We start from the raw sequence: 27524 nt of genomic DNA, 5'->3' as shown, positions 1-27524 counted from the left end.
AGAGAAAGTTTCCATCGAAGCTCCCTGCTCGATAGACACATTGGCACTTTCGGATTGCAAGCACTGCTCCAAACTTGAGGTGCATGTGAAGATCAACAGTGACCCCAACTTCCTCCGGGTGTCAACAGCTTCCCACTTTTTCCTACTTGAATACATTGTTCATGAGAATCGAATGCTGGGATAGCGCGATTTGTTCTCTTGTTGCTGAATACATAGCAACCACATCTAAGCTCCCAATGCTCCATATGCAGTTCTGTAGGCCATTTGTTCCGCCCGAATCAGTCAAATGGTGGCTAGCTGTTTCACAATCGCTACTTTTCAACAGAAGCATCACTGAACTCGGCATTGGTGTTGATGTCATAGGCGAAGATGTCATATTCCTGGCCGATGCTGTAATCCAGGGCGCAGCGATCCGAAAGAATCGCTTATTGTATTTGCCTGCATCTCCATATCGCTGCTTGATTCGTCGTCTACGCGCCGGCATATTCAAGAACCGCACGCTGTGCAGCGCCACCACCGGGGACTTTCACGAAAGGAATTATGATGAGTGGGCCGACGACTGGTTCGCCGTGTGCGACACAGCGCGGCGGAACTCTGGATGCGTGGCACGAGCAGCTCAATTCCTGAACCACGCACGGTGCGACCGGTGAGTACAACGTAGCAGCCTGCCTCCTCCATAATCAGCCTGGTGAAAACAAATGTAGGACCATGGGTTCACCTATACATCATTGCTTGCCTCCCCCCCCCCCCCCCCCCTGTCTTGCGTAAGCCGTGTCTAGCCTATACCAAATGTTTCAGCTAACTATTGTAAGGCTCTAAAAATATGGGTGCCCGCTACACGAATGCAAGCCACCAGTGTTACGTGTGCTCTTGTTTAAAAATTGTTCTATTACGAGCCTAAGCCATAAATTCCAGTAAGAGAGTGAGCCAACTTCCAATGTATCGAACGCTAGAACTTCAACAGCATGGAAAGGGGGAGGCAATAATCAGTGCAATTCTTTCCAAAAAACTATTTCAGCTTATTTTACCGGCGCTCCAAAAAAGGCGCGAGAAATCTGAAAATGTAACGTGACTAGGTGCTTACTCGCAGTGCCATTAGTGCCTTAAAGCTTCCTAAAAACGAATATTTCCTGCCAGGTTATGCGCCGCAGGTTTGGACCGAGTCTGCCGTCACCCAGCCCTCGTGGCAGAGCTCGCCGAAGTGCTGTCCATCGACAAGGTCGAGGCAGCTCGCGTGGTCCGACAAAAGTTGCGGTGCATCGAGGGTCTGCACGACTTCATGCGACTCGCAGGAGTCGTCAAGGAGCAGGTCACGTGTCTGCCACGTCAGGACGGGCGCATGCAACTGGACGGCCTGAACCAAGACTGCTGGGCCCACGTCAGGCGCTACCTGGAACTGGATGACGTAGCATGTGGGACTGCCCCTCACCGTCGAATCCGTCGTCGAGTTTACGTTACCACCTGAGCCACAGCTTGAAAGGCCTGCAACGCAGGCGCACAATATCCAGTGAAAGAGTTCACCACTTTCGTTCGACTACTATTGTGGTATCACTTCTTAATGCGTGCCAGTTCTTATGTGATTCGTGCTATTTTTCTTTGATAATCGATAGCACTTTTGTTGTCTTTGACATATTAATCTTGAGCGTGGCTCTTGCGTAAATTGCGCGTGCTTTGAGTTTGAAAGTATGGTTTCCTAATCTGAACTTGTGTTATTGTTGATGTTTCTAGCCGTGTAAAATTATACTATTTTTAATGTCTCTACATTTTTGTCTTTTCCCTTATATATTTTTTGCATACGTTGTTCGCGTGAAGAACGAAGCTCCTTGCTCTGTTAGCACTTGGAAGTCCTACGGCGCGTACTATGACTGTAGCAAGGTAGATATTTGGGCTAGTTGCTAAGGTCCCATGATGAAGTACGGGAACGCAAAGAAAACATTTACAAAGCCGAAAAAGAGGACAACACGAGTGCTTGTGTTTAGTTGGGAAAAAGCGCATAGGTTCATTTCTTTGGCTTCGTATGTGTCGTTCGCGGACCCCTACTTCACCATGCGTACTATAACAATTAGCGCGCGAATATTTGCACTTCTACCTACCTAGGCCTTTAGCAAAGGTAGACCAAAGAAAGCATTCGGTAAAGCATTACCTCCTGTCTTTTCTCATGTGGGTTGCAGAAGTGAAAAAATGTGTGCTCATCTGCTTCGCTGTATTTCGAGCAAGCTCCTGCCGTGTGTAAAGGAGTCATGCCTTATGTGCTCGATTAATCGAGACCCGCCAAAAGCGGTTTTTTTTTTTTGCTCATGTCCGTTTGCGTTTTCTGCTGGTTGTCGTACCATGACTACAAGAACTTGAGTATCGATAAGGAGATAGGCGCAGGCACCAGATGGTTTACGTTTAGCATTGCTTTATCGAGCATGTTTTTGTTCCAACTAGAAGCTCACGTGCCATGTCGATAAGAGCTTCAAACCCTGATGGTGTGAGAGTTTAACATACTTCACAAGCAGTTTCTTGAGCAATAATCGCCGTCACAAACTTGTGCCGCCTTGAAATGCGTAGTAACTCCGACATTGCTAAAGATGCCCTATCCATTTACCGGTGAACATACTTTTTACGAAATATTGCTCATTTGATGTGCAAGACGCAGCCAATAGGATTTTTTTGAATTCCTACGCTGTTTTCTATAGCTCTGTTTGTATAAGAAATTGATGTATAAATTGGATCTGCGGTCTGAACGGAGGTATACATCGTTGTTACCTCCGTGTATGAAAATTCTTGGAAATAAAATTTCAAATAAAAAAAAACATCCCAGCTACCCTCCCTCAACCTTCCAAATTTACCTACTGAACTTACACAGATTGAGATCTACCGGGCGTCCCAGCTAAAGTTAGCCAAGCTGCTCAGCAAAAAAAAAAAAAAAAAAAAAGATTTAAGAAACACGGTGCATGATACAATCATAAGTTCTACGGTTTTCGGTTGTCACATGTATGACGATCGAACAGTGTAGGTCTCGGTGCACCGTATTTTGCACCGTGTTTTAGATGCGAGAGCATCTTCTGCTCTGGGCGGTGTCCGTTCTGCGGCGTCCGCACCCATAATGCGCATGCGCAACTCTCCCTCGTTCTCCTCTCGTACGCATGTGTGCGCTCTCCTCCCCTCCGCCACAGCTGCGGCGCAGCAAATCATTGCATATAACTCTCTCCACGGCCGGACTCGACTCCACCCTCCGCGCTCCCTTACAGCCTTTGCAATGATGGATGCTGCCGCCTGTCGCCGCAACTCTGTGGTGGCGCTGTTAGCTCACCGTTGCTTAACCGTTGCCGCCTCCGCAAAGCGCGTTCACAGATGCGCTTCGGCACCAGCAACATCTGTGCAATTCCGGCTGTAAGACGCAAGTTCTCTCGAATTTTAAAGCCTAATCTTTATTTTAAGTGCCAGTAGTCAACACCATAGCCTCATACGATGTGAATAAACGGCTTACAGCCTCTGTTTGAAGCCGCACGCCTGTAGCAGACGACGCTCGAAAGATTAAAGGGGAAGGTTAAGCCAACATCCACAAATATTGAATATAGATGTCGTTACTTAGGAAAATGATTATCTCAGTACATGCACTTCAATATATAGGAGAGGTGCAAATACTGCGAGGCAACAGCAAAGGTAAAAATTTTACAGGTACAAACTATTTCCTGATCAATACAGTGCACTCTTGTACATTTGGGTGCCAACAACCTTCACATCATGTACAATATAAAGTCTAAAATATTTTCTGGGTGGCTTATGCACATATGCAACTGGCTTTTCATTTTTTTTTCGTTAATCTTTGTTTGATTTACTAAAAGTAGTCGGACAAATTTGTCAGCAATCACACCAGCTGTGCGCCTGGCGTGACAATTGCCAACATCTGAGCAGTTCAAGATGCGCGATTGTTCACGGTAGAGTGCAACGAGAAGTTGCAGCACTTCATGCACTTTTATTCGCGGAAAGTGCTTCGCAGCCGTTTCAAAGAAAGCCACAATGTTGTCCAAAAGTGCCAAAAACATGCGATTTTGGTGAAGCGTACACTTCGCCGGCAGTGTCAAGAGGTGAGATTTTCGAGCGTGATCATAACCTTTTGACGAAAGGAAGCGCCAAATCTCACACTCTCTGACAACTTCTTCTAAATAACAAGGTCGTTTACTGCCATAGGCTTGCAACTGGTGGCGGAGAAAAACAGCCTTTTCCTCACGTTTCTGGGAATCGCCAACGATCTTTTTGACGGCAATCTAGTGTTTGTCGTCGTTGTCCTCTTTCATCTTTTCTTTCTCTATAGAGAACTTTCTCAGTAGCCCCCCGCCCTTCGAGCGCTGGTAGGCAACTTGAGCCCGAAGCCTTTTCATCATGACCAGATAGTGACTAGCTAGGTAAGCGTTGTTACTGGTGGTTTGTGTTGAAGCACTTTGTCTCTCCTCGGTTACCTCCTCCCTGGCACCAAAATATTAATGAGCAGGCAACAGCGACTCTGCTTTTCGCTTTGATGAATTCCCAGGAGCTGGGGGGTCACGACACGCAGGGTCCTTAAGCGGTCTCTTTGCAGCTGGCATTATGTAGGACGGATAGAGTTTCGAAGATGGTCGGTACAGCTCCCACAAGCAACTTCCGTATTCGGCATCCGGGAACATAATCACTCTCATTGAAGTGTTTGCTACACACTACAGTTACCGTTGATGAGGACTTGTCGTTGATGACGAGATTTTCACGGGAAATGTTTTTTCGCCACTTAGAACACAGTTCCGCATCGCTAGGAAATTGGTGAAATGAAAAAAACACCCGGCGTCTTCCCCTGTTGAGATTTGCAAAATGGCACACAACAGTACACCACGGCTACAGTGATCGCGTTTGAGGCAGAAGGAAGGAACGACGCTTTCACGCTTGCAACGATCCCGCGGGGAAAGCTCACGCATTCAGCTGCAAAACCTGGCACACAGTAGGTAGCACACGAGGGATTACCCTACAATTACAATTACCCTACAAGTAGGGTAATTACCCTACTTGTAGGGTATTATCGCAATTTTTCGGGCAGCGTAGGGTAGTAGGGCGGTAATGCTATTTTCTTACCAGGCGTAGGGTAATTTCCACTTGCAAAAACGCCCGTGTGCTTGCGTTGTAGTGCACGTTAAATAACCCCAGGTGCTTAAAATTAATCTGGAGCCATCCATTACGGCGTGCCTCATAATCAGAACTGGTTTTGGCACGCAAAAACCCCAGAAAGAACTTCTTGCTCGTCAACTATCAGCGAAAAACGAACATTGACGAGTGATTTTAAAAACTAGCCGATCGACACGACATCTCCGACGGTGCTATTCTCGACACAGATCTGAAACCTAATTCTTTCTTTGAATAAATAGGAGCTGTTTTAATTCCCATCTCACCAGCATAGAGCAGAGCCGAAAAATCAGACTTCACATATCTCTGTGCTACCATTGTTGTTTTTTCTTCGGAAAGATCAAGACGGGCGCTGAACTTGCAACTGCATTTTATTGTGTTGTCCTTCACCTTATCCCTGGTTTGCTTGCGCTGTCTTTTACATCCTCAAACCGAACCACCTCGCCCACCTTTCAATTATTTTCCTATATACAGTTTACGAACCGTGAGAAAGGGAGCGGTCTGCGACATCATGGCGCGGAGCGCCGATCCTGTGGTATTGCTTTGCTTACTTTGATTTTCTACGTTTTGTTTTTGTTATGGCATTTTCCTATATGCAACACAATAGCCTACACCGGACTAGCAAGCCACACCAGAATATTTTGCTCAATAAAGACTTTAATCTCTTTCTCTCGCTCCATTCCACTCTGGGAGACGATGTGCGTTAAGGCGCGTTCGCTCGCTTTTGATATGCGCTTTTTTTTTGCTAATTATTTCGACGATAGTCGCTATCGACTTTAGCGCCCCCGCACATCTATCACGTCGAATTGTGATGTATAGTCTGGAACTTATTATTGTTGCACTGTGCTATTTCAGGCGTAGGGTAAAATGTAGGGTAATAAAAAGATTGTGTAGGGTAAAGTAGGGTAATTTTGACTTTGACGTAGGGTATTTCCCGAAAAATGGTTGGCAACACTGGTTCGCTGTGCTTCCGTCTTTTCTCTGTGCAACGATGTGCGCAACGCCGTGAACAACGTCGGCGCTAGGTGCAGCGGCAGCGTCACCGCCGCGGAGCAGAGGAAGGCTCGGGAAGCCGAACGTCAGCGTCGGCAAGCGGACCCCGAACTTCGGGCCAGGGAAGCCGAGCGTAAACGTTGGCGGGAAACTTCTACGGAAGCAACACGGGCTCGGCGCGCCCAAGTGGAACGTCAGCGTTATCAAGCCGACCCCGAACTCCGGTGTCAGAAAGTCGAAGCGCAACGGCAGCGACGAGGCAACGCGCGTCTGCGGCCCGGGCAGCAACACGTTCGAGGCCATTACAACGCCCGGGCTTCGACGGTGCTGACGCGCGGTTCAAGCGCGACCTCCTCGATAGGAGCTTCGCGCACAGCTGCTACGTGTGCGACCGGCTTTGGTTCGACAACAACCTGAGCCAGGTCGGGAGCGTCCAGAACGAACGTCAGCGTTCAGCCGAACGCTGACGAGCTTCATGAGCATTCGTCGTGATGTGTTGCCAAGTGAAACGAAACGGAAACTCGATGCGCACCCCCCGCGATGCTTTCGCATCCCACCATGGTTGCCTGTAGGGTGAGATTATGTGATTTTTTTTTCTTAATATTTTTTTTTTCGTTGTTGGACAGCCGACCAACTTTAGCTGGGGCACCCTATACAGGGTGTCCCAACTAGCGTTAGCCTAGAGAGACGCCTAGAGAGAGAGTTTCTCTCTTAGCCTAGCTCCTAAAAATAAAATGTAGAATACACGAGGACGCAAGCAATGGCATCCTGTTAGTAGTGATGTACCCAGCCAGCAGGATTTATTTCATAATTGCACTATCGATAATTAAATTAGATTAATTAGTCAGTGAAGAACTTTACTGATGTCCTGAGGAGTTTTAAGCCGTTGGAGATTCCACGCGCGGAGCTCCTCTGGCGGGAACCGTAGGCGACGCCCAAATCGGGACGGGGACGTGGTGACACTCCGCCAGTTCTTGGGTCCTCTGGACGGCCTTGAGTTGGAGTTTGAGGTCCGTACTTTTGAGGGCTTCTTCCCATTCGGGCTCACTGGCGAGAGGGCTCTTTGGTAACGCGGTACTTTGCCATAGCATGTGCGAGAGTGAGCAATGAAGTTCTGGGCAGTCTGGGCAATTTGCCAGGATGTCTGAGTTGTGACTTAGTAGGCCTCGTGACGGATACGAATCCATTAGTAGTACTCGAAACGCGGCCGCCTGCGCGCGTTCGAGTTTGGCGTGTGGGAGCGGGTATTTGATTGTTTTTTTTTTTCGAAAGTGTGAGGCGTTTTCGTGGTAAGTAAGTAGCGGGTCATTAAACTCAATGTCCAGCCCCTCGGAGCCCGTGGGACCGTCGCGGCGGGCAAGTTCTCGCGCACGGTCGTGGGCCGTTTCATTGAGGTTTGGTTTTTGCGGGTGAATGTCTTCCCCCATATCAGCGGGGAACCATGCAGGAGAGGCATCGTTTGCTCTCTTTTGAGCTTGCTAGTAGTGTACGCGCTACTTTAAATAAGTTGCCGCTTTCGTAGGCCCGAATTGCGGCACGGGAGTCTGGACATGGATAAATGTGGGATCTGTCATGGCGATGGCTACGGCTATCTGTTCTGCTTTAGCGCTGGTGGTCGTTTTAAGCGATGTGGATGATTGTAACGTTCCGTTACCGTCCACGACTGCTATCGCGAAAGTCGACGTGTTTCCGTACTGGGTCGCGTCCAGAAATGCGGTGGCTAAACGATCCGCATCGGTGCTGTCGAGAATCGCGCGGGCCCGGCGCCTACCCACATGTTGTGAGTGGACGTTTCTGGGAAACGGTGAGGCTTTGTAGCTGTCTCTAATTTCGCTCGGTACGGTAAACGCGTGCTCGAGATGGGGGGACATTAGCTTGGTTTAGGATTAGTCTATCGGCTTTGGACGAGAATAGGTGGAGTATTTGCGCCATAGTCTGAGCCTCGATCACTTCGTCGATGTTATTCTGCATGCCTAGCTGATCAATCTTTGCTGTATTGCTTTGTGGAAGGCCCAAGACCTGTTTGATGCTTTTGCGCATGAGTGTGTTTAGTTTTGTCTTTTCTATTTTCTTCTAGTTGTGGACAGAGGCAACGTAATTAATGTGGCTCATAAGGAACGCGTGGTATACGCGCAGTAGGTTATCTTCGCAGAAACCCTACCTGCGCCCCGAGACTCTCAGGGTTAGTCTGATCATGTTTTCGGTTTTGGCGGTTAAGTGCGATTGTGAGTCCGTGGCATCCGGTGGCTTCGATTACGAGCCCAAGAATGCGTATGTGGTTTACTCGCGGAATCTGTTGTTCATCTCTTGTGTGCAGCGGGATTGGAAGTTCGTCTAGAGGAGTTAGGTAGCGGACTCCTTGACAAGACTTGCGAATTTGTAAGAGTTCAGATTTCTTGGAGGATAGTTTCATTCCTGTGTCTAGTAGGTACTCTTCGTGGCATCTAGGGCAGACTGTAATGCCTGCTCCATGTCTGCCAGGGAGCCTCCCGGGCTCCAGATGGTGATGTCATCTGCGTATAGAGCGCAGCTTACGTTCGGAATCTCTCGTTGTTTGGCTGCGAATCCCTTCATCACCATGTTAAATAGTGATGGAGAGATCACAGCCTTGCGGTATTCCGACAGCGCCCAGCGTGTAGGGGTCCGACTTAAGTTGCGAGACTCGCAGTCGGGCTTCTCTGTCCTTTAGGAAGGAGCGTACGTACTCATGAAATCTCTGGCCGAGGCCTGCCACAGACTCCAGTACGAAGCGCTGCGAGATGGTGTCGAATGCTTTCGTGAGATAGAGGGCGAGGATGCTTCGAACGTCTCTTTTTAGCGTCGAAGATCTGTCTCTTTAGGAGTAACATGACATCTTGGGTGGATAGCTGGGGTCGAAACCCTACCATGTTGTGTGGGAGGAGTTCGTGTTCCTCAATGTAGCGTGACACTCGGTTTTGAATTACGTTCTCGGCTACTTTACCCACGCATGAAGGGAGATCGGGCGTAAAGTGTCGAGGTTAAGTGGTTTGCCGCGTTTTGGAATAAGGACCACCGTGGCAGTGCGCCATTGCTTTGGTACCTCTCCTGTTTCCCCACACGTGGTTGATGTCTTTCGTGAGTAATGTAATGGCTTGGTCGTCTTTATTTACTTAACATACGGTTCGTTACGCCGTCGGGTCTTCAGGCCGACCTGCTGTTTAGGTTGTGCAGCGCCTCTCGGACTTTGCTTCCGTGAAGGCCGCGTCTAGTTCGGGAGTGGTTTCGCACTTTATGCTCGGGTAATCGTTGGGGTGAGCGTCGCCAAGCGAAAGGTATCGTTTGGCAATTTCTTCCAGGAAGGACTCTACCATTCCCCTTTCTCTTTATGTGAGTGTAGAAGTCCGTCTAGCGCGTGGCTTTGATTATCCTTCGTTTGGCTGTCGTCTAACATGTGTTTCAGGAGGTTCCACTTACCTCCGGTCCGCATGCGGCTGTCGACCGCTGAACAGAGTTGGTGCCATTAGAGTCTTGTGAGCTCCGTACAGTATTGGTCTATGTCTCGGTTGAGGATTGCGATGCGTTTGCGCAGACGTCTGTTGATACGTTGCTTTCTCCATCGCGCAAGTATCGAGGCCTTAGCCTCGAGTAAGTTTGCGAGGTGAGGGTTAACCCTTGGGACCTCCAGTTCCGTTTGTATGGTTTTCGTGGCCCTAGTTACGTCGCCCTTTATCGCAGAAAGGAGTTCTGCTAAGGAGTCGTACGTGTTCGTGTCTCCCTTCCGTAGCTTACGGAACGTATCCCAGTCTGTGAGATTAACGAACTTTTTAATTACGGAATTGAGGGCGCGAATTTTGATAGAAATTGAAGCGTGTTTTAAAACACCCGATTCAGTTGTTTTAAAAGTTTCAGTGTACTATGGGTCGCGTAATTCTTTTCCGCGTTACAAAGAAAATGGAAATATGAAAATAGCCGCACTGCGCCGCGACACCATGGTCCCAGGTGTTTTATCTCTCTCTCTCTCTCTCTCTCTATATATATATATATATATATATATATATATATATATAATAAGAAGTCAACAGTGACACCAAGGACAACATAGGGATAAATTAATGAATATGGATGAAAGAACTGGCCGCAGGTGGGGAACGAACCCACGTTTTCGCATAACGCGTGCGATGCTCTCACCATTGAGCTACCGTGGCGCCGTTTTCCCATCCACTTTCTGGGGTATTTGTCTTACAACTTGAATTAACCCAAGGGTTAATTTTAACCCCAGGTTAATTCTAACCCCAGGTTAATTCTAACTTTTGGCTGGGCTGCCCCCCATCTCCGCTGGTCTCTGGTGTTTGCTATAGCTGAGCCACGCATCGTTCTTTTTTTTTTTACATGCTATTGCAGATTGAGAATGGTCAGATTCTTTCGGCTACGCGAACTCTCGGCTTCCCTCAATCTAAACTAGGGATCTTCTCTTCGACGCTTGGTTTCAGCTTCCCTAGCTCTCGCTGCAGGGTCGGATCTCTGTCAACGCTTCCGTTCACGATCAGCTTCTCGACGGCGCTCCAGTCTAGCGGCTTCTTCGTCGGGAGTCTTGACGGTAGTCTTCGCCATTGCTAAGCAAGCGCTGCGTCACTTTTTTTTTCCACTGCGCGAAAGAGGGCCGCCGAAGCGAGCGTGCGGGTTTTATCGGAGAGTAATGACGTCACACCACCTGTGCCCGCCGCGCCGCTCCTGCTCCCCCGCTAGGCTAATACCTGTGGAATGGAAATTTAAATTTAATGTGGTTATGTGCAGTCAAGCAACACGACACCAAAATTACCAATATAGACAATATATTTATTGAACTCATTCCGCAACGCAAGACACACGAAAGTCTCTTCATACTAAACATATACAGCAACCCCAAACACAAGAAGCACAGATTTCTCACGCTCTTTAAACGCGCCCTCAACATCGCCGACAGAAATCCCATCATAATCGGAAGGGACTTCAACGCACCACATACTGCCTGGGGATACTCTTACGTGTTTCCCAAAGGCAGAGACCTGTGGTTCGACTCGCAGCAGGAGGGCTTAACTCTCATCACCAATCCTAGTACACCCACACGCGCGGGCACTAGCTCCAGTAAAGACTCAACACCCGATTTAACGTTCTCTAGAAACACATCCGCAGCAGAACACATTAGAGGACCTAGGAAGCGACCACTACATCATCGCGATACACGTTCAGGGCGGCCCACGTAAACCCACGGGAAAACAGCTCAAGCTAGTGGATTGGACTGAGTTCCGCAAATCACGCGAGAACCAGGTCCAACCCATCGACAACATAGAACATTGGACTGACACCCTTAAACAGGATGTTAACAACGCCACACACATTGTACCTCCTGAGGCACAACTCGAAGAGATCGATAGCCGGCTCCTCCACATGTGGGAGGCAAAACAATCGCTCAAAAAGAGATGGGAGACACAGAAACACAACAGAAACCTCAGGAAACGCATAGCGCTCTTCAATAAGGAGATAGAGATGTATGCAACACAGGTATGCCGACAACATTAGGACGAAACCTGCAATGCAATGGACGGGCAATTAAGTTTAGGTAAAACGTGGCGTTTTCTCAGATTCCTACTCGATCCAGAAGACAACAAATCTGCCCACCGACAAACCATCAACAAACTCATACACGAGTACAAGGGCACAGAGGAGGAATTCCTTAGGGAGGTAGAGCTCAAATACATCTCTCAGGTTCCTCCTCAGCAGCACCCAGACTACGCTGGCCAGGCCAACACCACCCTAGACGAGGAATTCACCGAGGCGGATATCCGCGCCGCCCTGCACAAACTTAACTCCAAATCTTCCCCAGGTCCCGACACCGTTACCTACAAGACACTACGTAATCTTGACGACGAGTCAATCACGCAACTCACAGAATACATTAACCAATGCTGGACCTCCGGCAGCTTGCCCCCGCAGTAGAAAAAGGCCCAGGTGATCCTCATTCCTAAACCAGGCAAACCACTAAATACTAACAATCTTCCGCCCATCTCCTTAACGTCGTGCATGGGCAAATTGATGGAGCACATGTTCCTGGATAGACTAACAAATTACCTAGAGGACAATGACCTATTTCCATACACCATGATCGGCTTCCGCAGGCATCTCTCGACCCAGGATACCATGCTGCAGCTGAAACACCACATCATAGACTGCACAGGCCGCTCCACTAAGGCCATTCTCGGCCTAGATCTTAAGAAGGCCTTTGATAACGTCACACACAGCACCATCCTAAATCAGATCAACACCCTAAACTTGGGCCCTCGCACGTACAGTTATATCAGAGCCTTTCTAACGGACAGGACAGCCACCATCACCGTAGGAGCGCTCACATCGTCCGAGATAACCATGGGAAGCGTGGGCACCCCGCAGGGTTCCGTGATCTCTCCGATGCTGTTCAACCTCGCCCTCCTAGGCCTTCCGTCACAACTTCAAACAATCCCCGGACTCCATCACACTCTTTATTCCGACTATCTTCGGCCGCCCCGCGGTACGCAAGCTCCGCGCAGAACAGCGACTTAGTGAACGCGCTCAACCACCCGGTGAGAACTGCACCAGTTACATTGAAGACGTCGTAGATTTGTGTAAGCATATCAACCCGTCGATGCACGAGTCGGATAAGATCAAGCAAATCTTGAAAGGAATAGCCGATGACGCATTTCAAATGTTATTGGCCAAAGACCCACAAACCGTCGCAGATGTTGTCAACTTGTGCCAGAGTTTCGACGAATTGCGCAAGCAACGCGCCCAAACTCGACGCCCTCTGGAAAAGAACGACTCGATCGCGGCCTTGACTCTGGGTGACCAGAATGCACTGATGATTCAGATCAAGCAGTTCGTGCGTGAGGAGGTCGCCAGACAACTCTCTATTTTATCGAACACGCCCGAGCTAGCCCAGGCACAACATCCGGCGCCAGTCATATACGCCAAGTTATCCAGGAAGAGGTCACTGATGCTTTGCCTTTCTCTCGTCCGCCACCTCTGGAGTCTGCGCCCTTGACGTAAGCGCAAGTCGTCGCTTCCGGGTCGCATCGTCAGCCAACCTATTCTTCCGCGCCGGCAGCCGTTCGACCACCACCTGTTCCGTTCAGCCTGCCAGTCCCCACGTTTTCAAATTCATGGCGCACTGCGGACAATCGCCCTATATGCTATTCTTGCGGTTATGCAGGACATGTGGCACGCTGCTGTCGCCGTTGCCCTCCTGTTCAAATAGACGCCATGCGACCGTCTGCGTACAACCTAGACGCTTTGATGGCACAGCGGGGCTACAACAATCTTCTTCGCCCGAGCGCCTGCCGTCCGCTGCCCACCGATCTCCATCCCCTCGACGTCGCTCTCTGTCACCTATGCGCCGTCGGCCCTGCCTTTCTGACGCGGAAAACTAGATGCCACAGTTCACGAGGCACGAACTGCGTCGTCGTCGATCAATTCAAGTCGTCGCATTTCTCCAGCCAACCTCATCGACGTTTTTGTGGATGGCTTTCATACCCTTGCGCTTGTGGACACTGGTGCTGCAGTTTCAGTGATAGGCATGAACCTTTGCCGCTTGCTTAGAAAGGTTACCACGACATCAAAGGGCTTGTCCCTCCCTACCGCCAGCGCAGACCATATTCAGCCATCAGCCGCCTGCACAGCCCGCGTCGTCATTCAAGATGTTGTGTATCCCACCGAGTTTCTTGTGTTACCGGCCTGTTCGCATGATGTCATCCTCGGTTGGGATTTTATCTCTCGCCATCATGCCGTTATTGACTGTGCTCGTGCCGAGGTGGCGTTCTCTGCGTTGTGTTCCGCGTCGTCCGCCCCTACGTTGGAGAAGTTGTTTGTCGCCGATGATACGAACATCCCACCCAGTAGTGCAGCCCTTGTACCCGTGTACTGTGCCGCCGTTGGTGAATCCACAGTTCTATTTACCCCCTCCGAGACCGTTCAACGCCGCAGGAATCTCATATTGCCATTTGCAGCTCTCGACATGCCCAACGGCGCTGCATCGTTGTTTGTTCTGAATCCGTTGCCAGTTCCCTCAACCTTACTCCGTGGAGAGTGTATAGGCTCAATTCAGAAATTGGAAGTATCCTCCATCTTCTGCCTTGACGACGCGGACAACTTTCAACTTAGCGCCCTGACGCCTTCTGCTGGTACGCCTGATCGCCCCCCTTTAAGCATGTTTGGCTCCGCCATCGACGACGAACTTACAGAGGCGCACCGCGAGAAACTTCTTGCACTTCTACACCAGTTTCGCGGCTCGTTTGATTGCCAGCAGAAATCATTAGGCCGCACGCACACAGTTCTCCATCCGACTGACACCGGCTCACAAGCGCCTCTCCGACAGCGCCCTTACCGCGTATCCCCTGCTGAGCGTCGTGTGATCTTCGAACAAGTCGATGACATGCTTCAGCGCGGCACCATGCATTCAGCCGTCCTGCAGTCCCTGGTCGTCGCCTGTTGTTATCGTCAAGAAAAAGGACGGCTCGGTACGCTTCTGCGTCGATTACCGCTGATTAAACAAAGTTACGCGCAAAGATGTGTATCCTCTGCCACGAATCGATGATGCCCTGGACTGCTTGCAAGGAGCCGAATTCTTTTCATCACTAGACTTAAGATCCGGCTATTGGCAAGTCCCTATGGCGCCATCCGATCGCCCGAAAACTGCCTTCGTAACTCCCGATGGGCTGTACGAATTCAATGTCATGCCCTTCGGTCTTTGTAATGCCCCAGCCACATTCGAAAGGATGATGGACAGTGTCTTGCGTGGGTTTAAGTGGAAGACATGCCTGTGCTATCTGGATGACGTCGTTGTTTTCTCCCCTGATTTCGATAGCCACCTCCATCGTCTTTGCGAAGTATTGAGCTGTTTGACGCGCGCAGGACTTCAGATTAACATCAAGAAGTGCCGATTTGGAGCTCGCAAACTCACCATTCTGGGCCACGTAGTCTCGAAGGACGGCGTCCTTCCTGATCCGTAGAAACTTCGTGCTGTTGCTGAATTCCCGCAGCCTACCACCGTGAAAGCGCTTCGCAGCTTCCTTCGTCTCTGTTCATACTTTCGCCGCTTTGTGAAGAACTTCGCTTCTATTATAGCACCACTAACGCAGCTGCTCACCGGCGATAGCTCTCTATCTGGTTGGTCGACGGCATGTGATGAGGATTTCGCAACATTACGTCATCTCTTGACTTCACCGCCCATTTTACGTCACTTCGACCCTGCCGCTCCAACTGAGGTACACACAGATGCTAGTGGGATCGGACTTGGCGCTGTACTTGCCAAACGAAAGCCGGGCTTCTCTGAGTGAGTAGTTGCATATGCTAGTCGTGCCCTCACGGAGGCAGAGTGCAAGTACTCGGTTACCGAAAAGGAATGTTTGGCCATTGTTTGGGCGTTGCAGAAATTTCGCCCTTACTTGTATGGCCATTCGTTTGATGTCGTCACCGATCACCATTCGCTCTGCTGGTTGGTTTCATTGAAGGATCGGTCGGGTCGACTTGGACGCTGGGCACTACGTTTACAAGAATTTGATATTCGCGTTCTTTACCGCTCCGGACGCAAGCACGCCGACGCCGACGCACTTTCCCGCTCGCCCGTGTCTTCTGACCACCGTGCTTCTGACGTTGCGCCTGTTTCCCTTTCCGCAACTTCCATCGCCAGCATCAATATAACTGACATGCCTTCCGAACAGCGCAAAGATCCCTGGATCGCTTCGCTGATCGACGTTCTAGCTGCGCCTTCAACGACACCTGCCCCACGGCTCTCTCGTGCCCTTCGTCGCTAGGTAGCTCATTATGCGCTCCGGGACGCAATGTACGCCGCAACTATCAGCCAGATGGTCGAAAATGGCTTCTTGTTATACCTTGCCATTTACGCTCCGATATGCGCACGCACTTCCACGCCGACACACAAAACGCGCACGCTGGCGTTTTGAAAACCTATGATAGACTTCGCCAGCGATTCTACTGGCGGGGAATGTACACATACATCCGCAAGCACATTCGCTCCTGCATTGAGTGACAACGCCGGAAGAGAACTTGTCACACGTCTGGGCCATTACAACCTTTGCCGTGTCCAGCTCGCCCGTTTGATAGAATCGGCATAGACCTGTACGGGCCCCTTCCTTCCACCCCGGTGGGCAATCAGTGAATTATTGTGGCCGTTGACCATCTCACTTGTTATGCCGAAACCGCTGCTCTTCCAACAGCTTCAGCTCGCGATGTTACCTTGTTCATCTTGCGCAGCTTCGTTCTTCGCCACGGCGCGCCACGCGAGCTGCTGAGCGGCCGAGGGCGTGTGTTTCTTTCGCAAGTCGTCCGAGTGCTTCTGAGTGCGTACAATACTATTCATCGCACCACTACAAGCTATCATCCAATCATCCACAGACTAATGGCTTGACGGAGCGCTTTAACCGAAAACTTGGTGATATGCTCTCCATGTACATAGCCTTCGACCATTCTAATTGGGACTTGGTGCTTCCTTTTGTGACAAATGCCTACAACCACACAAGCCACCACTGGATTTCCCCCTTTCTTTCTCCTATACGGACGTGAGCCCTCTTCCACACTGGATACCATACTTCCGCACCGCCCGGATGCGTCCGAATACCGCCCAGCCTCAGAACTCACTCAATGTGCCGAAGAGTGCCGCCAATCAGCACGCTCATTTACATCCGTGACACAAGGTCTTCAAAAAGAACGCTGTGACCCGGCTAAACCTGCCCCTACCTTCCCTGTTGGCTCGTTCGCGTGGCTTTCAATTCCATGCCAGACCCCCGGTCTCTCCCGCAAGTTTGCAGCGAAATATCATGGTCCCTACCGGATCGTGCAGTGCCAGTCGCCGGTGAACTACGTCGTCGAGCCTGTGACACCTCCCACCGACAGACGCTGCCGCGGTCGTGAAACAGTTCACGTGAGCCGCTTGAAGCCGTACTACGACCCTCTTGTGCTTGCAGCGCCTTGAGTCGCCAGGATGGCTCCTCTTCGCCGCCGGGGCCAAAGTAGTGGGGAAGAGGGTCACGAACTATTGAGAGAGCACGACGAGGTCTGGCAGCCCGGAGAGCGCGAGACAGCGACCGATGCTCTTGGGCCAAGGATGTTGTTACGTAGCCCCGGCTTGTAAATAAACCCCCTTACAGAACAGCTAACCAGTGAACACCCTATCGACCGGTCAGTCAGTCAATTATTCAAACCATCATATAAACCGATACATCCGCTGCAGAACTTTCATTAGCTCCTGTGTCACATTGGAACGTAAATTGAATGAATCAACCAAAGACTAACCAATGAACAAACAATTAATCATCGCTTAATCGAATTCATCCCCTACATCTCTTTAATTGATCCTGCGTCACATTGGGAAGCGAACTGAACGAGCCAGTCAAACGACTAACAAATCTCCAGCCAATCACTCGTCAATCAATCAATCAATCCCGTCTGCCACCATATCGCCTTCACAAGCTGTACTGTTGCTTCGAGATGTGAAACTGAGCGAGCCTATAAATCGACCACTCAGTGAGACAAATTCATTCATATGCTAATGCGCCCTTACTACATCATGCGTCTCTTTAGGACTTACGAAATAACGAGTCACACAACTGACCATTCAATCAATAGGACAAATACACCCTCTACGGCGCCTTGTACCTTCATTTCGCGATGTAAACTGAATAAATCGAACGACGAACCAATTATCACCCACTTAAACCCATAAACTACAGCGCCTTCGCAAGCTGTGGCGTTGTGGCAAGCTGTGGCATGAGGATCAATGCTCATCAAGATAGCTAACGCTGCATCCATCGTTCAATGCACCACTGCATCAGTCAATGAGATCAATGAACTACGGCGCCTTCACTAGCTCAACGCCGTTTAGGGACGTAAACTTCAATGAACCCCTGAACCACGCAACTAACCTACAACATTCATTGAGTGTCGCTATGGGACGCAAAACTGAGTGAACGAAATAAACGAATAACTAATGAACAATCAATCGACCAGTTGCCAAAACCCATCCACTACAATATCTTTACATGCTACAGCATCGTTTTAGTGCGCAAAAATATCTACATAACCGACCAAAATATGTCTAATAAACAAACCCAACGAACCATCAGATCATTAAATTATTTTCAAGCATGCGATCGCTCGTCTACAGCTCCAACGAAGCGCGATCTTGTTCCGTGTCTCTCCGCCAAAAACAATACTAGGGCGCGCCTTCGCTTTCACCCGAATCCCGAATACATGTGCAAGAAGACACCGCAAATTCCGCGGGAAACCAGACAGGAGCACTACTCTGGCTAAAAGAAAGGCAGAAAGAGAGAGAGAGAGATCCCACAACATAGACGCCCCTCTGCACGAAAGCCCGCGTCTGCTTCAGGGCTCTACGCTGTCGGCGCTTCCATGTCGGCGTCTCCGGGAATTCGGCGCCCGGCTATCGTTTGTCGGTCGGTCCTGGCCGCCCTGGTCAGTCTGCCACAGAGTCCCGGATGTCTCTGAGCGCGTTCCCTCGCCACTTGCACGTGCAGCGTCCGTAGTGTTCGCCGCGGCGAAGGCAGTGCGATCTCGTCCGCGCTGGGTGCGTTTGACAGTGCGAGGGATCGAAACAGAGGCTCACCGAGGCGCGGCGGCGTTGCGTTTGGGAGCCGGTCGTCACGACGGTGAGTGAATCATTTGATTTTGTGCGCTGCTGTAATAAGACAGCCCCTATGTCTCAATTTGTTACTTTGTCTTCATTAGAATGGCTATTCTTCTCAATCGTTTTGTTAGACTTTAGTGTTACTTATAGCATTAGCATTCGTAGTAAAGATATCGAGCTAAGCTGTCAGAGTTATCGTAAACCACGACGCTATAACCGAATTGTGGCGTCATGTCTACCTAGCATATTGATGACGTCAGCAAGCAAATTAGTCTGAAGTGTGCCATAGCCTGCGGTCCTGGACACGTGAATCACGAAAGGGGGAAACGTTTAGGCCTCCCTCGCTGGAGTTTTCAGGGAAGCGTGCTGTCACCTGCTGCAGTGAGGCGCGCATTCGAGTAGTACGGCACCGTACTTTCCTATCTCAGTTTGCTGCCTATACCGAATGCAAAAGCACCTGTTTCACTTGTTCCTCGCTCGTTTTGCGTGTGTCTGTTGCGCGCGTAGCATTTGACAGAAGAGCTAACAGCTTGTCTCCGATACACTCTGCAAGACCGTATCGTAAAGCTTTTCAGCTCACTCGCCAGACCCATGTTCAAATCAAATTGTTCTTTAGGCACGTATAACCCGTGCAAAAATCGGAAGCAAGCGTTGCGGTGCAGTGCGACGCAGCTGTTGCGTCGTGACTTGACATGAAGAAAAATGACTGCAGAGCAAAATTAAGTTTTGTACTTTTAAATCTCGTTCCTGCAAAGCAGTGAGGTGAGAACGCAGGGTACGGGCTGTTCAACGCACCAGCAAAGCGAAACTGTTGGTGTACATCGCAACGGCCGCACGCATTAGAGACAGAGCGCCGTGGGAGCCGATTGACAACGCAAGAGACTGCAGCCACAACTAGTTTGCAACAGAAAAAAATTGACAATTTGAAAATAGCGCTTGCAACGAGACGTGAACGCATTACGTACATAAAGAAACAGCGTTGTCCTCACCGCGCATGCTTCGATCGTTATTGCGTTTTTGTGGTTTATGTGTGCGCTATGATAACGTGCGTTCTTTTGGCGAGTTTAACGTTCGTAATACGCACGCTGAGATATTGCTTTATCGAACATGGAGATATTGCTTTAGCACCCATGGCTACGCTCTCTCTCTCATTGATCGCCAGTAAGTATTGAAATGAGCTTTCCATTGCACTGAACTCACCTGAAACACTAGTTATGTGGGCATAGTGCGCGCACTTTATGAGATCGTACGGTGATTCCGGCGTCCGTAGGCCTGATGAGAGGCGTCCGCATTGTTACGGGTCGGAGATTAATCCGCCGCTGCTGTCAGTTGTTAGGAACGGGTTGTTGAGACTCGGGTAGCGTTTAGGCCGGTGATCCTTCAGCCAAAGGGATGAGTACGTCCGGGAGTAAGAGCGAGAGAAAAAAGGGTTTATTTTACATATTTACAGTGGCTCCAAATATCGAAGCCCACTCCATGGGGGAGCACTTTGAAAGTCTAAGCTCACTACATGTCTGAGCACATGTCAGAACTCGTCAGGACACACCACTGCACTCAAGGTGTCTCCTTATAAAACCTCGGTCTTCCCTAGTTGACCCGGCTAGGGAATCAGATGACCTTGATGCGGCCAATCAGAGGGGCCGTCTTGTTCGCTGAACTCCGCCTCCAATGTTGCACCTTCGAAGCAAGGACGAGGCAATCCGGAAACAGGGGGTTGACACTCCTTCCACGAAAGTCGGTGACCTGTTTCTTGCCCTCCGACGGTCATCTTGCCCGGGTCGGGAGAATGGCCTTTGCACTAATCCCCGCGTCTAACGAAGGGGGGCAAGCTTCGTGAGCTTCTTTGTCATCGCGTCCCAGCCGGTGTCGCGCCGCGTCGCCAAGTAGGCGGCTGCTGATGAAGGGGGTGGCATCGGGGGAAGCACCCAAAGAATGCGCACTGCCGAGTTGGGGCGCTTGTTTGCCCGTCTCGTCGGTGTCTGGCACTGTCGCCGTCTCGGCGACGCTCATGAAAGGGCCTGCCTCGATGGGAAACAATCAAATAATGCGCCCGGCCGATTCGGGACGCAACAGCATAGCGACAACAGAATGGTTGCTAATGGATTGTCTTGGCTCGAATATGTTTGGCACGATGCACCACGCGGCGCTCTGTCTTTTAACGTCTTCCTTACGTTTTCGTTTCTCTAAACTAAGCGTCTTGAAGGGGTGCACACGATAAGTCCTGCAAAAGTGCCTGCGTTTAACGTTCGTAAGGCGACAAACGCTATTCTAAAACTATCTATTGTCTCGCCATCCCGGCCCCGCCAACGTGGATGTCCAGTGAAGCCGTTGAAAACCACGACTACGACTTATGAGGGGGGTATGCGGTGCTTTGTGACTTTGGAATAATGGTAGTAATGCTATTTTATAGAAATGGAAGTAATGGTAATTTTGACAGCACGCCGCTGCCTGTATCGGTGCTGCAACAATATTGGACTGATTAATAGGCTGGTTATTTTATATACGAAAGGCCAGGGACGTCACTCCCCACGTCTAAAGCTGCCGTCGCCTCGGCAGCTTGCGCATCCTTACCGGGAAACGTATGCGGAGAGCGCTACGTTGCTTTGCATTGCACGTAGGTGCAGGAGCGCCTTATCAATTATGTTCTTCGGATGCTTGTTTTGAACTTGTTCTTTATTGAAACGTATGCTGTTCTGCGTGTTGTATCCGTGATTCGAAAGAATGTATGCACTGTTCACTTCACTTTGCTGGATTTACTAATTAGTTTCTCGCCCTAACTTAACCGAGCCTCTTCTTACAGGCAAATGAATGACGCAAGCGTCCCGCGATGCCATTAGGAATGTCAGGGCTCTTCAGAGATTGTGAATGGTCGCTGTACAGCCTGTAAAGTATAGCTACCTAAGTGACATAGCCCGCTCCACTACGCAAGTTCTCCTGTTTTATGTCTATTACGCCCGCCGAGGTGAAAATTGACCGTACTTTTGCTGCAATTTTGCGCAGTGGACGTTTAAAAATATTCGAAAAGTATTCGAAAAATATTCGCATTTACGAATAGTCACTATTCGATTCGAAGCCTAAGTCGAATAGGTTACTATTCCATTCGTTATTCTAAAGTTTCGGTATTCCCGCACCCCTAAATATCTGCAAGTTCGTTCAACCAATCACGGAGCAGCGAGTTGTAACGTCGATGATGGTTTTGGCGAGCGCCACTGGGTGATTATGCGCTTGGTTGCGATGTAGTGATTCATTTGTCCGCGATAATAAGATATTAAATATTTCGATATCGCTGCTTTTAATTACGCTTGCAGCATCTCCAACCGTCAGTCTACGCAACCTGCAGCAGAAAGGTGGTGGCATGCAAAGTGTTCGAGGGCCCTTTTAAAGCGGGGCTGTAAACCCTAGATTGCCACAAAACTGTGTGACTGTAGCAGATGTTATGGTTTCTTCACTGGAAGTTAAAGAAAGCATCCCAATCTGTTACGCAAGCTTAAGTCATGCACTTAACCTGTATCAGGCCATTGTTAAGGCATTCAATAGGAGCCATTTCAAACTAGATTGGACCTAAATAAGAAAGTGCAATTGGAAAGCGTCAAGGTATACTCTAATCTGGTATTCCCAAATGGATTGTATTAGTAAAACTTGATGCCTGCTTGAATGCCTGCATTATTCCAATGCTCAAAACAGATGAGACTGATTCCTTTTCTTGCTCTTGAAAAGCTCCTTTAATTTCAATAGCAAGCTGCATATTATGATGGAAAATGTTAAGTATTGCTTTTATTTGTGCTCTCTTGATTAACAACAATAGAATATACTGGGGCGCTATACTGTGATGTAAACTGTTCGTATTTCATTTTATTCGTTAGCCTTGCGCGATGGGTCAAGAATTTTGGGGGCCACGCCCACTTCGGCTGTCTCACGAGACGTCATAAAAACAGCTGTAACTCCCGATCTCAAGATGACCTGTACACACTGGTTAGGCATGATTAGACCACGCAAACGAGAAGAAAAACATTCAGAGCCCTTCCCCTGTCCAGAAAAAGGCGTTAAAGCGAAGCTTGTGGCAGGACGACACTGTCGCAGGCTTTCCGCTTCATTTGCCCTAAACTCAGGATCAGCAGCTCTGCGTTGACGTTTGGCCTCAACATCGCGCTCCCGCAACTTGGGGTCAGCGGCTTTTCGCTGACGTTTCGCGCCTGGGCTTCAGAAGCCTACACGCTAGAATCGCACAACAAACTTCGCTTAGCCCACTTTCTCAACAGGAGAAGGACTGGTGATTTTGTATCTTTGGGTTCCACGTTACAAGGGTAGTTCAAGGGCGCGTTACAGGTCCCCGAGCCCACAGGGGTATGTGCCATTGAGCTTGGACTTTCTGCACTATCAACAGTATCGGCCCACTTTCCAGCGTGACACGACCACCACCACCACCGCCGAAACTTGTGAGCCTATAAAGCTTCGGTTGAAAACATTTCGTTTTTAATTATTATTTAATATATTCCTATATATTAACTGTGTGGATCAGAGAACAAACGGGGATAGCCGATATTCTAGTTGACATTAAGCGCAAGAAATGGAGCTGGGCAGGCCATGTAATGCGTAGGATGGATAACCGGTGGACCATTAGGGTTACAGAATGGATACCAAGAGAAGGGAAGCGCAGTCGAGGTCGGCAGAGAACCAGATGGGATAGCGCAAGATATGGGTAATTGGAGATCGCAGGGAGAGGCCTTCGTCCTGCAGTGGACATAAAATATGGATGATGATGATGACGATGATGATGATATATTGAAGGAACCCCACTCGTTCCAAGTTGGTTATGGGGCTTCAGATAATGGGTGCCTTTAGAGGATCCACTGCCTTTTCGTGTCAGAAGTGTAACATCACTTTTTCTCGCAGGTTGAATGGGCACAGAAGCCGCCCTGGCGCCTCACGGGGCTGAGGAAGTCGGCCACCTGCTGATAGACCTCGAAGGCGCCACAGGCCGCTTCTCTAGAAACATCATCGACTACCGTATGCCCTGCACGGCGGCTGAGGACACAACGTGTCAGATTGTCCCTCATTTATCTCTATGGAATGAGTTTCTCTGGTGGCTCCATTTGGAGCTGCGCGAGTTGTCGGAGACCGGGAGGCAACTGGGCTTGGTGTGTTCCCCTGTGAATCGCTTTCATTCGCGGAAAGATAAACGCAAACAACACCAGGCCGCCACTCTCCTGTTCTGGCTTCTGAAGACACATCGCTGCGTGGTGTCGTTGGATATTCCAGACCCTTGTACCAGTGTGAAAGGCGCGAAATTGTATAGAGATATACTTCTTAAGGCACTCGGCGGCAAGTCTTCTATAAAATATTTGACCTTGTGGCATAAGTCGCCGATCGACAGCGTAAGCTTTTACAAAGCTTTGTTGTCTCTGAAATGCCTCGACGAACTTGAATTTGCGGTTCACTCGAGTATTTCTCCAGATTTACCATTCATTTCGACGCTTCTACAAACTACAAGAACGTTGACAAAGCTCCATTTATACTTGATACCACACGTAGAAAGAAGTCTAGTGTGGTTCTTCTTTAGAGCGCTGAGAGCCAACTCGACGTTGCGAGATTTGACGCTGGGATCCCATTTAATTCAAGAACACCCAACTTCATTCGTTGAATTTTTGGCCAGTACCGCCACCCTACAACATTTAAGCGTGGTCGGAAGCCGATATTTTGGTGACAATAGTTTTAAATTGGTTTTCAGAGGTATGCTTATGAACTCTACAGTCCGCAGCTTAGAAGCTCGAAACTTCATTTTGGATTCGGAAAGCGCTGAGCTGGGAGCGAGGATGCTGGCAGAAAACAAATTTTTAAGAAACTTCAAGTTTTTACCTTTCTCCTCACACCCTAGTAGACTGTCAACCAGAGACCTAGTTCGTCTAGGAATCTGTGCGGATGTCGTCACGTGGCTTGAAGCGATTTCGCAGAACAGCACGCTGGAATATGTGACGTTGGGTTTCGGCATGTGCACAGCAGAGCAGTGGGGATCATTCTTCCGTACTTTGTCGAAAGAAAGAAACCTGAAGATGGTGACCATTGATGTACAAGAAAACGAATACCGTCACTTGGCTGGTGTCGTCAGGGATCTTGAACGAAGCGGCGGTGAAGAGAAAGTTTCCATCATAGCTCCCTGCTCGATAGACACATTGGCACTTTCGGATTGCAAGCGCTGCTCCAAACTTGAGGCGCATGTGAAGATCAGCAGTGACCCTAACTTCCTTCCGGTATTTCAACAGCTTCCCACGTTTTCCCACTTGAATACATTGTCGCTGAGAATGGAATGCTGGGATAGCGCGATTTCTTATCATGTTGCTGAATACATAGCAACCACATCTACGCTCCGAAAGCTCCTTATACAGTTCAGTTACACATTTGATACGCCCGAATCAGTCAAATGGTGGCGAGCTCTTTCACAGTCGCTACTTCTCAACAGAAGCATCACTGAGCTCGTCATTGGTGTCGATGTCACATTATGCGAAGATGTCATATTCCTGGCCGATGCTGTAATTCAGGGTGCAGGCGATTCGAAAGATCTGCTTATTGTATTGGCCAGCATCTCCACTTCGCTGCTTTATTGGTCGTCTACGCGCCGGCATCTTCAAGAACCGCACGCTGTGCAGCGCCACCATCGGGGACTTTCACGAAAGGAATTATGAGGAGTGGGCCGACGACTGGTTCGCCGTGTGCGACACAGCGCGGCGGAACTCGGGATTCGTGGCACGAGCAGCGCAATTCCTGAACCATGCGCGGTGCGACCGGTGAGTTCAACGGAGCAGCCTTCCTCCTCCACAACCACCCAGGTGTAAACAAATGTAGGACCATGGGTTCACCTAGACATCATTGCTTGCCCCCCCCCACCCCCCCCCTGTCTTGCGTAAGCCGAGCCTATCTTATACTAGATGTTTCAGCTAACTAGTGCAAGGCTCTAAATATATGGGTACCCGCTACACGAATGCAAGCAACCATTGTTGCGTGTGCTCTTGTTTAACTAAAAAGTATTCTATCACGAGCCTAAGACATTAATTACAGTAAAAGAGTGAGCCCACTTCCAATGTATCGAGCGCTAGAACTTCAACAGATTTTTTACCATTGAGAGGGGAGGCAATATTCAGTGGAATTCTTTCAAAAAAAAAAAAAAAAAAAACTTCCAGCTTTATTCCTTCGGCGCTCCAAAAAAAGGCGCGCGAAATTTGAAAATGTACCGTGACTAGATGCTTACGCGCAGTGCCATTAGTGCCCTAAAGCTTGCTAAAAACGAATATTTCTTGCCAGGTTATGCGCCGCAGGTTTGGACCGAGTCTCCCGTCACCCAGCCCTCGTGGCAGAGCTCGCCGAAGTGTTGTCCATCGACAAGGTCGAGGCAGCTCGCGTGGTCCGACAAAAGTGGCGGTGCATCGAGGGTCTTCACGACTTCATGCGACTGGCCGGGGTCGTCAAGGAGCAGGTCACGTGTCTGCCACGTCAGGACGGGCGCACGCAACTGGACGGCCTTAACCAAGACTGCTGGGCCCACGTGAGACGCTACCTGGAGCTGGATGACGTAGCATATGGGACTGCCCCTCACCGCCGCACCTGACGTCGAGTTTTCGTTGCCACCTGAGCCACAGCTTGAAAAGCCTGCAACGCTAGCGCACAATATCCAGTGAAAGAGTTCAGTTGTTTCGTTCGACTACTATTATAGGAGCACTTCTTAATGCGTGCAAACTCTTTTGTGATTCGTGCTATTTTTCTTCGATAATCGATAGCACTTCTGTTCTCTTTGATATATTAATCTTGAACGTGGCTCACGCGTAAATTGCGCGTGCTTTGAGTTTAAAAGTATGGATTCCTAATACTGTCTGAACTTGTGTTCTTGTTGATGTTTCTAGCCCTGTAAAATTATACTATTTTTGTCTCTACATTTTTGCCTTTTCTCTTATATATTTTTAGCGTACCTCGTTCTTGTGGAGAACAAAGCTCCTTGCTCTGTTTGCACTTTAGGTATTACGGCGTGTACTATGACTGTAGCAAGGTAGACAGTTGGGCTAGTTGCTGAGGTCCCATGGTCAAGCACGGGAACGCAAAGAAAGCACGTACGAAGCCGAAAAAAAGGACAACACGAGTGCTCGTGGTTAGTTGCGAAAAAGCGCACTTGTCCATTTCTTCGGCTTCGTATGTGTCGTTCGCGGCCCCCTACTTCACCATGCGTACTATAACATTTAGAGCTCGAATATTTGCACTTCTACCTAGGCCTATAGCAAAGGCAGACCGAAGAAAGCATTCGGTGAAGCATTACGTCCTGTCTTTTCTCATGTGGGTTGCAGAAGTGAAACTATGTGTACTTTTATTCTCGTGAACTGGCAGGGCTTAGGTGTTCATCTGCTTCGCTGTATTTCAAGCAAGCTCCTGCCATTTGTGTCCGATTAATCGAGACTCGCCAGAGGCGGTTTCTTATTCATGTCCGTTTGAGTTTTCAGCTGGTTGCCATTATACACTGGCTATAAGAGCATCAGTATCAATAAGGTAATAGGTGCACGCAGCAGATGGTTTACGTTTAGTCTGCTTTATCTAGTATCTTTTTGTTGCAACTAAAAGTTCATGTGTCATGTGGATAAGGATCTTGAAAGCGTCAAACCTCTCATGGTTAACATACTTCATAAGTAGTTTGTTGAGCAATAATTCTCGTCACAAACTTTTGTGCCGCTTTGAAATGCGTAATCACTCTCCGACATTGCAAAAGATTCCCTATCCATTTCCCGGT

At 49.2% G+C, this 27524-nt stretch overlaps 1 protein-coding gene across 2 annotated transcripts; it reads left to right on the top strand.

The window, feature by feature from the left end:
• On the top strand, positions 1-27524 carry LOC125945592 (uncharacterized). 2 transcript variants are annotated; one of them, XM_049667684.1, is made up of 3 exons: positions 1-646; positions 1138-1309; positions 26229-27524. In XM_049667684.1, the coding sequence occupies exons 1-3, from the start codon at positions 162-164 to the stop codon at positions 26358-26360; spliced, it is 789 nt and encodes a 262-aa protein (XP_049523641.1). In that variant the 5' UTR covers positions 1-161; the 3' UTR covers positions 26361-27524. The 2 variants fall into 2 exon arrangements, with proteins under 2 accessions (XP_049523641.1, XP_049523640.1); XM_049667683.1 differs by lacking the exon at positions 1138-1309 and having other exon boundaries at positions 26057-27524.

Source organism: Dermacentor silvarum, chromosome 5 (genome assembly GCF_013339745.2).
Source record: "Dermacentor silvarum isolate Dsil-2018 chromosome 5, BIME_Dsil_1.4, whole genome shotgun sequence".
Classification (NCBI taxonomy): Eukaryota; Metazoa; Arthropoda; class Arachnida; order Ixodida; family Ixodidae; genus Dermacentor; species Dermacentor silvarum.
The sequence above is the reverse complement of the archived record's forward strand: the minus strand, read 5'-3'. Positions and strand labels throughout refer to the sequence as shown.